At 28.0% G+C, this 17367-nt stretch overlaps 1 protein-coding gene across 2 annotated transcripts in view; it reads left to right on the top strand.

The window, feature by feature from the left end:
- The window catches only part of LOC129966988 (gamma-aminobutyric acid type B receptor subunit 2-like), a 332348-nt gene extending 317140 nt beyond the window's left edge, over window positions 1-15208 (top strand). For both annotated transcript variants that reach the window (XM_056081613.1, XM_056081612.1), the window contains exons 19-20: window positions 809-1242; window positions 13164-15208. In XM_056081613.1, coding sequence (XP_055937588.1) covers window positions 809-1242; window positions 13164-13462 — 733 coding nt within the window. In that variant the 3' untranslated portion in view covers window positions 13463-15208. The remainder of the gene's footprint in view (window positions 1-808; window positions 1243-13163) is intronic.
- The last annotated feature ends 2159 nt before the right edge of the window (window positions 15209-17367 follow it).

Genomic DNA, 17367 nt, shown 5'->3' with positions numbered 1-17367 from the left:
ACAAACCTGTAGCATACATAAATTATATGAAACTAATTTAGGACTAAATTGTAGATTGAAAAACTGAATGTAGAAAATGCAGACTGCCAAGAAATAAAGAAAACACTTGAATTACTACATCTGAGTATTCCACTAAGAAATTAAATAAACATAAAAAAAATGTTTGATGCCTTATTAAAAATGCTTATCGCAAACTGAAAAAGATAATAGCAAATATTTTATATACAAGTAGAATTAGAACATTAGAAAAAATTAGGAGTGTTATTATTTTTCAAATGTATTTAGATTTTAAGCGAGGCTAATGTATGCAGCAGATGCAAGACGAGTGTCTTGTATCTGCTTTTCGTGATAAATCATCATTTCTAACGTAAGATAATGCAACGTTTCGTGTCCGATGCTGTGAATCTTGCAACCCTTATATCACGTGAATTAAAAATTTCTATCTGTTGCAACACTGTCTAAATAGAACATGTTCGGGATTAATGTGGAATTTTAAAAGATAGAGGAAATCGAAGCATAGATGAGTCAATACATAGTTCGTTCGGGATTAATGTGGAATTTTAAAAGATAGATGAAATTGAAGCATAGATGAGTCAATACATAGTTCGTTTCTAGCTTCTTTAGATATTATCATTAAATATATTAGGATATGTCACAAGGGTAGAATATAGTATCGTTAAGTATATAATACTTCAACTTCAAAACAAGAGTCTACGAGGTTTGAATGGTGTGTAAAATCCCGGTTTATATAAAAACTTTATTTTGAGTTAATTCATTGCCTTGGTAACCAAATCCTTTTCTTTTCTAGAATGTCCGAGATTTCTGTACGGATCTCCACCATGTCTGAGAGAGAGAGCAGCTACGTGCGAACCGACGAATCTTCAGTTCAGATGAGTTCTCCCCCTCCCACAGATGAAGGTACCTCATTTCAGTTCCCCTCAGTGCCTCGAGTAGAGGAGCCCAAACCTTCCCCATCCACTTCCAGCGTGCGCTACAGACAATTACAGCCGCTCTCCCTCATGGACGAAACAGGTCAAGCGGTCAAGTTCGTCGATTCAGACTCTAGTGAAGGCTCTGGAAAGAGTCCAAGTGCTCGGACCCAACCCGAGTACCAAGAATCGGATGATACGTCATATGCAAAAGCCATTCAGAATACTCAGAGGAAACGCAGTTTGATGAATGGTCTGTCCTCCAGTGCAGAAGAGGACACAGACAAGTTCGAAATGGGAACATATTCTGAAGGTGCGAGTCCATTTCAGATCTATTAATCTTTAATTTACAGTAAAATGAAATCCCGTTCTGGGTAGAAACTGGAAGGCGTTTTAACTCTGTAAAGGCTCAAATATAAAATCCGTGGCGCCTTCCATTACCATTTCTTTATCCCATCATTCATGATAACTTTGCCATTACACAGAATAGATAATTTAAACTATTCTATAAATTGATTAGGGACCAAATCTACTTCACAGGGATTGTGACATCTTATTATGTAATACATTATTTATACCATCTCGAAAAAGAACTTTTTAAATACTCAATATATGTATTACCCGTGAATAACAAAATTATAGCATATAAAGTTTTAATTATCCATAAGAATTTACAAAATTTTCAAGCAGTATGGAAAATGGGAATAAGAATGGAACTAGAAAGGCAATTTTAGATGTGTTTTTTTTTCTTTTTATCTTCATATACTCTAGAGGGATACAAAGATTTTTAAGCACAGTCAAACTTTACGAAAAAATAATCCTGGAGAAATAAATAGATAAAAATTTAACTTGAAAGGCGGTTTTAGATGAAATTCCTTCTTATCTCGATATATTCTAGGAGTATTCAAAGATTTAGAAACACAGTCAAGCCCCTATGTAAAGAAGATTCAGGTGAAAAATTAGTAGATAAAATTTTTAGTATACAGAAATACGGAAGTTAAATTTCCATTCATCTATTGTAGAAAAATATGCATATTTTTAAAACCAATGAATACTTAATAGAATTAATAAACACTCAATAAAAGTAAAATTAAAATATGCTTAGCTTTAAAAAGTCCAGCATGGAATCACAGAAATCAAAAGCGACAACAGCTTTCAGATTCACCTTCGTTCATTTTTTCAAAGATGCGTAGTTAGGAATGCCAGGCTTCGATTTCCATGGTGTTTACATAATTCACAAATAAATGAGTTTCAAGAACTAATGCCTTATAGCTTTCAGTAAGCAAATTTTAACATATTTATTTTCGAATTTATCATTCGAAAAATTTATATCTTCAAACATTGTATATTATTTCGACATTTCTTTTCTTGTTAAAACGTTGCGTTGATATTGATGCCAAGATGGAAACAGTATTAATATATTTTAGAGCCAATTTGGCAATTTTTTTTATTGTAAAATCCGGATACATCAATTTAAAGGTTAGTTAAGATAGAATTTTTACTAATTTACAGAGAAAACCCCTTGAACTGAAATGACTTTTACTGAATTTCCTGCAGATTAAGAGAAATAATTAAAATAAGACTTATAATTCGATGTTCTTTTCGAATTTTGATTTTATGATTTAAAGAATTTATTTCCATTTATTCATATTATTTTCCAAATTCCATTAAAAATCCAACTTTAGTTCAATTTGAGATTTTTCAGATTTATAAAAATAAGGCAAATTTTTTATTATATTTTTATGATTTATTGTTCCAATATTCCTCAATTTTATGATCTATAAGTTTGTTTGTTTCTTTACTTATTCTATGAATCTTTAGAGACCATTTTGTGTTACAGGAAAATTAATCAAGCAGCAAAGAAAAGAATATTATTTTAGTAAATACTCAGTAAACCGATTTTCGAAATGTATTAAAGTTTTAATGATGTAACATTCAAACCCTCAAGTTTCTGGTAATCGCTTGAAAATCCTTTGACGGCCCAATTTTGAAGTGAAAATGGTTTGATTCATCTCCTTATGCCTCTCATTAAAACCATTTAATAATTTGAGATGGTTCCATTAAATTGCTATCCATTATAATAAAGATTTAAATTAAAAATCAAAGTTATTTTTCGATCATTATAATTAAGTATGCTCAAGCCATTCTTATTTTCAAAATGCTAAAGGAGCTGATATTCAACGAATTCCTTTCTGGAATTTCATCAACAAAATTTAATTAAGGGAGTAAAATAAATCTACAACCACCTCAAGAATTCTATTAATCAGAAGATGTTTCATAAAGATAAGTCGCTAAAGTGAATAGTTTGCTAAAGCGCTTTACTTTGTAACTTAATTTTATTAGATGAGTTGACGGAGGCTGAGGAAAAATCTCTAAGACAATATTTGTCCTTTATAAGCTTACTTATTCAGTCTTATCATGTAGGAAAAGTAACCCTTCAATAAGCAGTTTGCTTAGATTATTATTTTTAATAATTAATAGTAACTGAGAAATTTAATGTATTTTCATATTTAATGAAATTAAATAAGCATCTCCTTTGTTTTTTCTTTTTAAGTATTATTAAATTTCTTATAAGTTTTAAAGAATTGATTTAATAGTTTTCCTACATTATTTTCGTATTCTTTTTATTAATAAGAATAAATTTTGAAGAATTACAATCTAAATGTACAAGAAATTATTTTATATGTAACATCATTTTAAATTATAAATAAAAAAATACGATAATTTGTTACACTTATGATGAAATAAGCAGTTTGTTTAGATTATCATTTTTAATAATTAGTAATAACTGAGAAATTTTATGTATTTTCATATTTAATGAAATTAAATGCGCATCTTCTATAAGTTCTTTTTTAAATATTATTAATTTTCCTACAAGAATTGCTTTAATACTCTTCCTACATTATTTTCGTATTCTCTTTATTATCATATCGTTTTAAATTTTGAAGAATTATAATCAAAATGTACAAGAAAATATTTTATACATAACATAATATTAAATTACAAACCTAAAAATACGATATGATGAAATAAGCAGTTTGCTTAATTTACGTTTTTAATTATTAGTAGTTACTGAGAAATTTTATGTTTTTTCATAGTTAATGAAACTAAATACGCATCTTTTTTATTTTTCTTTTTAAATATTATTAAATTTCTTACGAGATTTATAGAATTGTTTTTATGCTTTTCAAATTTTTTTTTCGCTTTCTCTTTATTAAGAAAAATAAATTTTGAAGAATGTTAATCAAAATATACCAGAAACTATTTTATATATGACATAATTTTAAATTATAAATAAAAGGATATGAAAATTTGTGACACGTATGATGAAATGCCCCTACAATATAATTTTTGCCTTTCATATTTTATTTATTCGTAGGAGAGAGAAAATTCACACACATATATTTTTCATCCGATTGTAATCATCTATTATATTTTCATAGTTTCATTTGGTGTCTTACGAAATAATACTTAATTTTAAGCAATAAAATCTTAGTAAATGCAAATTTACTTTAACTATATGAAATTATTAATCACAACTAAAATTCTGTGGATGTTAAATAGGTAAATTGAAAAATTGGGTTTTGATAAGAAATTCAGAGAAATATTTTCAATCTTTTTCATACTAACTATGGCAAAAAGGAAGAACAAATCATTATCTTTCTTTTTTCTTTTTTTTTTTTTCAGAATATATAAAATTTCTTCTAAATGATTTATCTTACTTATGGGGTTGTTTGAAAATATAGAATCAGATATTAATATTTAAAAGAGTTATTCTGATTATTATTAATTTTTACTATTATTTTTTTTAATTTTCTACACCTATACAATAAGAAAATAAAATCTGAGCAAGTGAAAAGTAAGCCAATTCCTATTTTAATTTGTTACATATAATTCGCATCAAAAATTATTCAGCACTTTCTTTTTTAAACTCATTTAAATCTAATGGTACACGTTTTATTATAACTTTATTTAAGCCATTTATTTGGTGGTGTATTTCTTGTATCATATTCGTTATGGAGCACAAACTGCCTTGCGTATCTAATCAATGTTTTTTATTAAATGCATTATACTTGCCATTGCTAAGCAAATAAATTTTTGATCTTCTTTTCCTTCTTCCAAAAAAAAAAACAAATAAATTTATGAAATTTATTTATTAATTAATTTTTTTGTTGTTTATTTAAAATAAAATTTAAATTGCCATTATTAATTTAGAGATTTCATGGTTTTAGTTCATTAAAAAAATTTATTTATGAAGAATTTGTTGTATCATTAACCAATTAAAACTGAAATGTGACCAAAGTTAATTCTGCTAAATGAAGGCAATTATCACATTACAAGCAAATAACAAGTATTAATTAATTTTTGTTGTTGTTTATTTAAAATAAAATGTAAATTTTCATTATTAATTTAGAGATTTCATGGTTTTTCATTAAAAAATTTTTATTTATGAAGAATTTGTTGTATTATTAACCAATTAAAACTGAAATCTGACCAAAATTAATTCTGCTAAATGAGACAATTTTCACATTACAAGCAAATTACAAATATTTCCAGCCAAATAAAATAACTAGAATATGTTCAAATAAGTGTGGAAATTGAAAGTAGTCTTTTTTTATCGCAGAATTACATAAACATTTTTCAGTTCCTACTATTAGTTCACATTCTATATATATATATATTCAATCATTAATAAAATACTTTTTATTCATCCACTCAAGTTCAAATACATTTTTGAAACTTTAAGTGGATGACATTTGATGTTAATACAGTTTTTTTCAAATATTGATTCATTAGTTATTCAATTTAATTAATTTTTAATCCTTTAAATAGACTTTAGCAGTTTGTATCGAAAATTGAAATCAACAGGCAGTAGCTCAATCGGTAAAATGCAAGGATTTCAGTATTTTTCACTTGAAGGTGAAGAATGCGATTTAAATTCTTGCGAAAGAAGGAACTGACTTAATTTTTTTTTATATTACTTGTTTTATTTTCTTTACAGCATTTTCAATCTACGTAATGGATGCCATTATTTATGTCGCAAAACAATCTTTACTCATTTTTCTTGGATAATTTTTTTCATGATATCAACCAAAAATATATTCATGTGGAATTCGCTTTAAAAATTTCACTACCTATTTCCTTTTTCGCTTTAAAGTGATGGATTGGAAATCGTGTGTCACAAGTTCAATGCACGATTTCTTCAAAGATCATTTTTCATCTGAGCATGCATATTTATATTCAGCTAATTATCTACTATTCTTTCATTGGAGTGGTGTGAAATTTTTTGCTAAATTTCGTCTTATCGGCACCTCATCATTTGATTATGATTCAAAATTTAAAAAATCCAAAATAGAATACAAATGACAAAAGATCCAAAATAGCCTAGAGCTTGTCATTTATATGAGGAAAAAATCGCATTTAAAAACTAAAATCCTAACCAATTATACAAAGGAAATAAATCAAAAACTCTTTAAAGTAAGACACTTGATACATTTTCAAAGATACTTCAAATTTCCAACAAGTAGTATCAAAAACTTGTTTAACTTTTATATTTGAACTCCTCGTAGCACAGATTGGCCTTGCATCCAATTACAACAAGAACTAACTACAAAACAAAGTTCTAAAAGCGAGATGATTATCACTACACTAATTGTCAGGCCTCTTTCCTGTCTCAGTATCTCTTCTTTTTTTTCTGGCAATGTAATGAACGTAAAATCTTGATAATGAACCTGGAGGTTTGAATGAATGGATACTGACTGAATGAGAAACTGAATGAATGCAACTTAATACACTTCTTGAAGCCAACATTTCCATTCAAGAAAATAAGCACCCCAGCCATTAAGAAGTTTTATGTTAGTAATTTACTTGGAGGCTTATGCCTTTCAGAGAAAAGAAGTGTAAATGCATTTCAAGTAGGGATAAAAATTTTGAGTTGATTCCTTCTTTTAATACTATGGAAAAGGAAGGAAAAGATTATTCAAAATATATGCATAAATGACTAAATAATTAAAATAAAAGAAATATGATCACAGCAACATGTTTTCTACTTTAAATACGTGACTTTGTGAAGCTTATATTATAAGACTAAATGAGAATGTATACTAATTATATATTTAAAAAAATTATATAACAATAATTTTTTTGCATGAGATCAATAAAAAAAACCTTTCCCTGGAGAATTCTGTTAAATTTCACTGCATATTTTCTTTTTCGTTTTAAAGTGGAAAGATTTCGAGTTGGAAATCGGTTATAACAAGTTCAACGCATGATTTCTTCAGTTATTCATAAATATTACATTTTAATATTTATAAATAAAATGAAAAATAGTATTAAACGATAATCTCCGAAAATTGCTCATAACTTTGAAATCATGTTCATGTTTTTAGAGCATCCTTCAGAAAGCTACAAATTTTTTTCGAAAAGTAGGCTTGTTTATTTTGTTAAAGAAAACAGAAACATACATGTTATAAATGCATATCTAATAACGATTTATAAATTTTACGTTACCCTTTGTCTATTTAATCACTTAACACATTAAGGAATTTATTGATATATTGATAAATAAGGATTTGCATGCCGGCATCAAAGTAGATCACCAGATGTGAATTTAGTCCGAATATTACGGATTCTATCTTATAGCTTTAAACGGACATTTAAATAAATTGTATATACATAAATATGTATAATACGGCTGGGAAACGGCTTTTACGATTTGGATCAAATTTTATGTTTAGGTAAGATTTTGCTTTATAAGTTTATCTATACAGGTGTCTTTCCTGAAAGAAAACGATTTTATGCAAAAAAAAAACCACTCGTATTTTAATTAAATTTTATAGTAGCAGGACATTTGGCTATACATGATCTACAAAAGCGTTTAGGGGATGGAGTAGTGGTTAGGGCTTCGGACTCTCGTGAATTTCTCTCATCTTCGATACCGCGTTTGAAATTCATTTCGATTTTGCAATACTTTTAACGAGTCACCATTTTGCAAAAAAGGGGTTGAAAAATATCGAACGAAGCTCAGACACAGAGGTACTTATTTCTTTATCGTGATCAAAAGACTGCTCATTTAAAAATCGCTTCGAGTTCAAGAAGAGTTGAAAGTCTTTTGGTGCTATATCAGATCTGTTTGGCAAATGATTTGTATGTTCCAAATCAAATTTACTAGATGAGTTGCTGTCCAAACGTGAAATGTGATCTAGCTTTTTCTTTCAATAAAATGACTTCATCAAACATTATCTCTTGTTCTGTAAGGCACTTTGCAGTCTTTTGAGGTTGCAGCATAAGTAAAGGTCTTGAGGGGGAGGTAGCATGAAATCTACCAACACCTTTTCTTTCCCAGAAAATATTGCCCATTATTTTAAGTGTCGAAACTGTGAATCTGAATTTCCACTGGTTGGTAACATGGAATGCTTCCATTCCATTGATTGATTTTTAATTGACGTCATGATATAGAAAATTCAAGCCTCATCGGTAATATAGTTCAATACATTTTCTTCTCGGCGTTGTATTGTCTTAAAAAAATGAAAACGGGTTCAAGATCTTTACTTTTATATTCTTCTATAAGCATACACAATTCCCAGTAACCCAAGTTTTCAGTAATAATTTTACACGGTAAGGTGTGTGAAACTTCAGGATACATAATAAGGGATTAGAGATTCCTAACCGTCAATTCGCGTGATTTTTTATGGCAACTTTACGAACCAATTCATCATTCATAACAGATGGCCGGCTGCTTCTCATTTATCATTCACGTCCGTTCTTTTTGAATTGAACTATAGAATCTGTCTCTAATTCATTACCAATCTCATAAATGTATTGCCGTAAATCTCACAAATTTACCAATGTATTCCCATGATCTTATTTTCCTTATGCACAAAAAAGAGAATTAGAGAATTCCAGTACAAATTCGGCACCTTACTGATATTTAGCTCAAAATTTGCATGTGACAGCTTTTCATCATAGGAGCATTTTCTATTATGACATATTCTTTAGACATTACAGATTCGATACCACAAAAGCATATTAAAGATATATTTAGGGTACAGAAGTTATTATATTTTGGAACTTAATTTCCACATGAATCTTGCACATTTTTATCCCATTATCTAGAAGATCTTTTCTCTTATTTTATTTAACATTTCCGAAATTTTATTATTAGCATCAGCTTTAATAAAGGTTTAAAATAGTAAAAATGAGTTAAATATACATATCGATGCAGTTTAAAGTAAAATTTATGAACTGAGTTGAATTGTTGAATTAAACAATCACTATTTCTCTTTGAGCTTCGTATCCTTTAACCTATTAATCGAGATTCTTCAAAGGAAGAGTCAGTTCAGAAATTGACAGAAAGCGAAAAATATAGCAAAACCCAAATTTTAAATAAAAATTTCTTTTTTAGTTAGTAACTAAAACCTTAAACTAGAAAGTCGTTCAAATAATATATTTCATAGTAAAAGCATATAGCCTTATAATCTATATAAGTTTTGGGGAAAAGCTCAAAAAACTTCATGTAACTTTCCGAAATTCTAGAAAATCCGTAATACATGTAGTGAAGTTTGAAAAAAATATGATGAGATTTAGAAAGAAGTGGTCAAGAATAAGAAATATGAAGAGAGATTTTATGAGATAGACATAGATTGAACATCTAAAATATTTTTATCAAATTTCAAACCAAATCGATCAAATAGTTGACTGCCATTCTGTACATTCGTGTGGATGTAAACTCAATAACTCATAAACGGAATGAATCAAATCAATGAAATTCCTTATGTTAACTTGTGATTAGAACTGTATCTCTGTGTTAAATTTCTGCCAAATTTGATCGGTAAGTCAACCATCTAACTCTCCGACCCGCCACGAAGGCACACAGATTTAAACCATAAAAACTGAATGACCGGACCGCCGCAACAGCAACATTGGCGGGAACTATGGCTGAGTCCTAAGGGCCGTCGGCGGTCACGGTACAACCCTCCCCTAAGGCAGTACGTCTCGTCATCGATGGGAGGAGTCAGATCCCCCACCTATTAGTGAACCCTCCAGGGTGGCGAGATCTAACCACCATGCCGGAAGCATCTCATCCTCAATTCGAGGTGCCCCCCGGGGGGTTAATTTGATCGTTAAATAAACCAAAATACATTTAGTAAAGAGATTTAGTAAAAAAGTTAGATTCGTGCCAAAGATCAATATTTCGTAGTTATTATTCGCAAATGATTTGTAAGGTGTTACCAAAGCAACTATTTAATTTTTTTTTTATGTCGGAATCTAGAGATTATACCTTTGTTAGGAAAAAAAAATTAGAAATGTTTGTTTATGTAGAAAAGTTTCGAAGAGATCGCTGTCGAAGGTTTATTATTAAAATTTCTGCTTTTTACCTACTGCAATATATATTATACTGTAAAGAAAGGCAGTACAAGGAAAGACAATAGAACTTTCTTTATTACTAGGAATGAATGTGAATTGCATGAAACATTGTAGAAATAAAACGATTTATTTTCAGATCATCTTGTCAAATATAAAGACACCAAAAGGTGCAATGTATAAACTTTTTTGATGCAATGCTAAATTTTGATAAATTGCTTTGTATATTTTGCTGAAAAAATCAAGCATAAAAATCGAAATACATTTTTTCTATTTTGAACTTCAAGATTCTTATAATTAGCACTTCTCAATGGAGCATTAAATTTCTAAATATTCTAAATAAGTATTCTTTATCAAAAATGTACCTTCGCAAGAAATCCATTTTTAAAAATTTTGAAACATGACAATAATTAAATCTTCTATTTCTCGACGTTAAAATTTTAACAAATACGGATTTGCAAGAGGCAGAATATTTTTATGATTAATTATTTGCTTAATGAAAGACATAATTATACTTGAAAACACATCTAATAGTACTGAATTCTCCCAAATAAATCTTTCTTTAGAAATAAAAGTGCAGCAACAGAAGATGAACAATAGAAAGTTAATTACGGATTATCAAGATCCATAACGTGATTATTCGTTGCAAGAATTAAAAAAAAATTGTCTAACTCAGACAATGAAGTTGATTTATTATTATGATAAGATATTCATGAATATATTTGGCATTTCAAACATTATTTTTTTTTTGTTTCATTTGATGGATCCGCAAGGCAAATTTGTTTTCTTACTTAATGTTATTGTATGTAAAATTATCATCTCATCATGAATACAGAGCATGACAATTTTTATAATAATAGACTGTCTAGAGAACATGATTGTCATTCGCTGTCTTTCAAAACTGTCTTTTTATATCAAATTATCGTAAAATTTTTCAAATATTAATTGTAATTAACATAATTATTGTCACGGATAGGGTTTCTTAGTTTTATTAAAAAGACTGAATAGCACAGGTACTTAATTGGCATAAATTGTATGAATTTTGTGTGTTGTGTAAGAGAAAGAAAATTAGACATCTGTAGAGCATTTCATTTGTAATAAACTTCATTTGTTATCGACACAACTATAAAAAATGGCAAATTCATATAATATGTTTAAAAATGTGAGCAAATTCCTAACCAATGCAGTTAAAATTTTTCAACCATATTATCTAATTTTGAGTAATTCTTAAAAAGGTTCATATGTTTTGAAAAATTTTCAAATCAATCATGTGTTCAATATATAATAGTTATAGGCCTTTTTTTTTATTTTTTTGGCCTTGAAATGTTTATGCTATATATGCCAAATTTACATTAGAACTATCACTTCCATTGGAATGTTATTGGGAAAGTTAGTTTTATATCGCTTTCATTTAATTAGTTATACTTATTTACCGGTAGTTAGACTATTGCATCTCCATTGCTTGAATGTTTATTTAAAATTACTGCTTTTGAAGGTTCTTCTTATTATTTTTAACAAATTATTTATTCTACTCAATTCTAGTATCACATTTAATTGCATCAACAAATTTTATTATTTTCTTTTACTATCAGTGCTTTCAAGAAAAAGATTATATTTTTTGTATTTATTATGTGTAGTTAGTTCAGTTTTATAACTGTCTATCTTTCTCTGAGATTTCAAATGTAGCAAATAAGTAACATTCAGTTAAAATTCCTTTATTTCAAAATAAAAGGTAAAAAATTAGGTGGAACATAGCTCAACTAAATAATCAAAGATAGCGATTATAAAGTTTTACAATATTTTGCTTTCATGTGAGTGACCGTAGGAAGGCAATAAATGCAATAATGAAAAATTATATGTCATATTTCCAATGAACGTGATGCCAAAATTGTACAATAAAATATTAGAAACTATTTTCTTTGCTTTTGCACATGAATAATATAATAGAAACCGAGTTTGTGACTTGAAAATTTGCAACTTCACTTAAACTGAATTATTGAAATAATAATAAACCAAATCAAATATTGTGCATTTGTTCAATTTAAATGCAAAGAGGAAATACTAAATTCCAACCATCTACCTTATAGAGGGTTTTTTTTTTTTCAAAAAAAGAAAAAAGAAAAAAAAGAGTAATATATAATTCCAACAATATATATATTTCCAAATTTAATTTAAAATGTTTCGAATTTAAGCAAGCAGATCTGCATTACATGGGATTATGTAGCTTAATATATTATATATAAATAATTATGTTACTTTTTACTAACTTTCCAATCGATGGAGTTAGTTTATCCCTTTGGAGCTGTTTCTTTCAAGGTTTTTTTTTCTCATACCGACAATTAGTTCTTTCAATCTATTTCATATTGTTTGTTTCAGCTATTTTCATTAAAGAACATTGGTAGGCTATCATTAATTTCTTACGACAAACATTACAAATGCAGACTCTATTGGTGACCGAAGCATCTGAGGAAAACCGATTGATCTTTTCAGTGACGAAAGTAACTAAAAACATGTTCCACCTGAGAAATGAACACATGAGACAATTCTTAGGAATAATTTTAACATGTTATAGAATATTGTAACATTTTTTTTTCCAAGAAAAGATCCGATTAAAAATAAGACTGCACTTAGAAACATTTCGTTGTGAATAATTAGCTACTTGCAGGAGTAATGGCATAAAAGCTTCTTTTCTATGAAATAAATTATTAAATAAAAACAAGCTCATATTTCATTCCTTAATAACAATAAAATTACTAAATATTTTCTGAATTAATAGATTTTATAGTGTAATGATAGGATATATAATACCATTTTTCGTAATTTACGTGTTCCATTTCTTGTGTCTGTTTAATTCTCTTTTTTCTATTGCAGCCGATAGTGATAACAATGCTATACGGCCAGGTTCTATTAGGGCGGATGTCAGAAGAAGAGCTAAGAGTCTAGGTGCGCTGAGAGATGCCGGCAGACGGACGAGTTATGGAACTGCTGGGCCTCAAGGTGTTGGACAGGTGTCAGTGATACACAATCGAAGGACCGACCCGGGGTTATTGCCCCTGTTTCCGTACATCAGCCACATCATGAACAATAGGAAATCGCCCAACGATGACGAATCTACTCCTTTGTACAGCTCTTATCCTTCAGTCAAGTGTGATATTGTGGAATATTTATGAAAAGCTTTTCTTGTGTATTTAATATTCTCCGGTTTAATGACTCTAGCACCTTGTTCCACACTCAGAACCAGGACCCGGAATACATATTCTTGCCGAATTTCAAGAATTATGAACAGAAGGACATTATTGAAGTTCAATCAAAGTAAAGAAATCGGGATGGAAATAGAAAAATTGAAGAATCAGAACACGGGATGGAGAAGTTCAATCAGAGTACAGTAAACGTCTTTTCGGAAGTTCTAAATAAGGCACAAAGGTAAATTTCCAAGCATATTTTATTTCCCAATGAGTTTTGGGATGATTATTTTTCGAATTGCAAAGAAAGTACAATCGTTAATCTTGGACTTGACAGCCTGGTTCAGAGCTAATTGGTGGAGTGGACTTGGTGCATAGAGGCCGAAGTGGAAAGTATCTACTCATAAATTCATTAACTTAAAAGATTGGGCGTCAATATTCCGTGCATGAACTCATTGTGGACTTTCTGGATGTCTTATGGTAATTTGAGTATGTGTTTCTGTCTGCACCTTTGGAATTATTTTCAGAAAGAATCAAAATTTAAACAACACCTTTAAAATTGCAACTAATAACTGGTGAAAAATTTAAAAACTGATGCTGGTTTTGAAATAAGAAATAGCTGGGATTTGAAATTCCTTCAAATCAAGGGTATTTTGTTACTTTTGGTTGAAAAAATAACATTTACAGCAACAACACGAAAATGCATTGGTTCAAGAAAACAATACCTTCAAATGCTGTGGATATGCCAGCAGTATGTTGTGGATGCCAACAGTAAAATAACTATCAGAAGGAATATTTGCCTTGATCAGTTCATGAATGATAACTTATTTCCCTACTGCAATCCAACTGCCAAATTTTTCCATTTTATGAATACTGTATTTTAATTTCTTTTGGATAGAGAAAGGAAATATGTAGCCTTTGATAAGGGACTTTAATGTGTAATTATTTTACAGAACAATATAATTCTTCATAAAATACAAAGTTGATTCATGATAAAGTAAAATATGATTTATTATATATTTCTGAAAAAGTATTATATGGTTGATAGGGTAATTAAAAATATTTAACCAATGAAGTAACCCAAGCATTTAGCTCATAATAAAAGAAAAGGAAGGAATATTAGTTAATTCACATATTTTCAACATCTCTTTTTATTCTTTAAAATTCCTGTAGAGATTCCTGAATTCTAAAGTAAAGTATAACAGATATTACTCATCATTTTATAAAGGTAGACAGTAGAATAATTTTTAAAGAGATGTAACAAAAATCGAGACCACCGAAATAAATAATAAAAGTAATTTATTTTTATCCTTTTGCAAGAGTTTGTATCAGATATTATCCCAAGTTTCTGCAATTTAACTTAATTTTTTCTCTAAAAATATTTTAGAGTTATTCTTGTCGTGAAAACCAATCATCATTAAAATATATCTTACTTCGCAAAAATTCTTATAATTGAGCATTCAAAGTTGAAATTTATGCATGCAAAATGCAACTGCTTCCCATTCATAGCTATATAAATTATTGTTCAATTTCTGCCATTTTTTATTTTCTTACTTAAAATTCAGTAATAAAACATTAAAGGCTGCAATATTAATTAAGATGCAACTCTTGTGATTCTACATCAGAGCACAGAAAGATATGCTAATATATTATATCATATTTTAAGTCTCTTGCTATTTCTGTCTATTTTAATTCATGATGGAAATTATAATAATGTAATGCTTCTTTAATCAATTGATGGCTTTATTACAACTTCAAATATAATTTTTTTTTCAATATTTCAATTTTATTCTTTATTCTGTAATAAACTCAATAATCGTTATTCATTGTATGTTTCTCATTTATTTTTATTGTAATTCTGGAAATGAATGCTATTTATAATGCAGAACAAGTTATAAGTTTATTTTTTATTTTTCATGTTTTGAACAAAATAGCGTTCAATGTAGTATTCTATGAAATGCAATATGCTTTAAAATCCAATTCTGCTAACTTAAAAAAAATGTATTTGTCAATTTTTCAGAAAATAAATTAATTCTTCAATCTTTAAATTTTAAATCACTACTTAAAGTTTACGAAGTAAAATTATTAAAGACATTATAATTGGAGTTTCTTTTCAATGAAATAATAAGTATATCAAAAGTCAGTTATATCCAAGGGTCAATTAAAATAAAAGAGAAAAAGACTACTTCACAGCACAGAATGATTTTTATACACTAATATTTCGCTAAAAACTACACTGAAATGAGCAGTAATTATTATTACACTTATTAATTAATTAACATTATTAGTTCATTCATCAAAGTATCTAATATTGGAAATTGTTCGTATTAATAATTTTATGGAATTTTATTTTTACTATCTTTAGAATTAAAATTCTCCAATTTTTAGATTACTTGCATATGTAATTTAATTTCAAAATGTTAATAGGTACAGTTATAATGATCGAATCCTTTTAAGTAAAACTAAGCCGACGCTTAAAACTCTTAATTTAAAATAGTGATGCAAATTCATACTTTTCTTCACTTAAATTTTTTTAAGAAATATGAACTGTTTAAAATAAATTTTCTGGTATTTCTTTTTTTATTATTAAATTACTTTTTTATTATTAATTATCCTTTTTATTATTAATTTTTTATTTAAAATTATTAAATTATTACTGTCATCCCAAATTTTATTCTGCTGTTCATAATTATAGGTATTCATATAATAATTTAAAAAGAAAATTATCTTCTAACTTGTAAATGAATGTCATCAAAGGTTTCTAATTTCTTTTTGAACGCATTTTTCTGTTGGCTACCAGGTAAAAGTTGTTCGGAAATGTGGGTTCATTATGCTTAAATGTTAAAAAAAAATTTCAATATCGTAACCGCTTTCTACAAAAATAATTTTTAATAATTAAAACTGGTTTAAAAATATCATATATTGAAAATCGCATAAAAAATCATATTACATCATAAATCTTAATAGAAGAATCCACAATATATTTTTGCTGAAAATAATATTAAGAACTAATACCCGTTGATGTTTCTTTCTTGTTCCAGTTTTAATATAAACGCGGTTTTAATACAATCAAATTTATATACTTCGCATGTTTATTTATGATATGTAGAGAATGGCACTAAGAGTTACTTTTCCTGTTGTTTCTGGCTTTTCCTTGTATACTTGCATACATTTTTGGTGTATTACACTCATTCTTTATCAAACTTAATGAAGTTTCCACTGCTTTGCATGGATTTCTTTTTTAGCCATGAAAATATGAAAAATGTTAATCTTCAATTCAAAATTTATATGTTTCAAAATTTAAAGAAAACATTAGTAAAGTGTTTCATTGAATATTGTTCGCACACAGTGAAATCAGTATTGTTCAACAAAGTGAAATGTATTGAATATATTATCTTTTTCAATAGTGGATTAATAAAATCAATTTAATAATAATCTGTTTCTGTTGAAAATATGAATGTGTTTTACAACAAATTCAACATTTTTTAAGAGACTTTTTTTTGCACAACATTTATATTTAGATCATAAATTAAAAGCCACAAAACCTTCTATAATATAGTAAAATTATCTATGAAATATTATCATATGACATGATGTTGTTTTGGTTTGAGGTTTTGAAGCTTCAAAATGCGTAGGCAACAAATTGGCGATTTATCGCTTTTGAGGCATCAATTTTTCGCTTTTAGGGTTATTAGAAAATAATGCAGAAGGTTGTCACATTCGACGATTTATCGCTTACCAAAGTTACAACTTGATTTCCAAATTATTAATTCTCTGAATTCTTACGAATTCATTTAATCAATTCATTAACCAGTTTACATCGGTTTGAAACAATCACGAGACTATCAGATTACGCATGCGTCGATATTTAGAAAATATCGATTTTTTCATCT

The sequence above is a fragment of the Argiope bruennichi genome, chromosome 4 (assembly GCF_947563725.1).
Source record: "Argiope bruennichi chromosome 4, qqArgBrue1.1, whole genome shotgun sequence".
NCBI lineage: Eukaryota > Metazoa > Arthropoda > Arachnida > Araneae > Araneidae > Argiope > Argiope bruennichi.
Note: the sequence above shows the minus strand (reverse complement) of the source record. Positions and strands in the feature narration are given on the sequence as shown.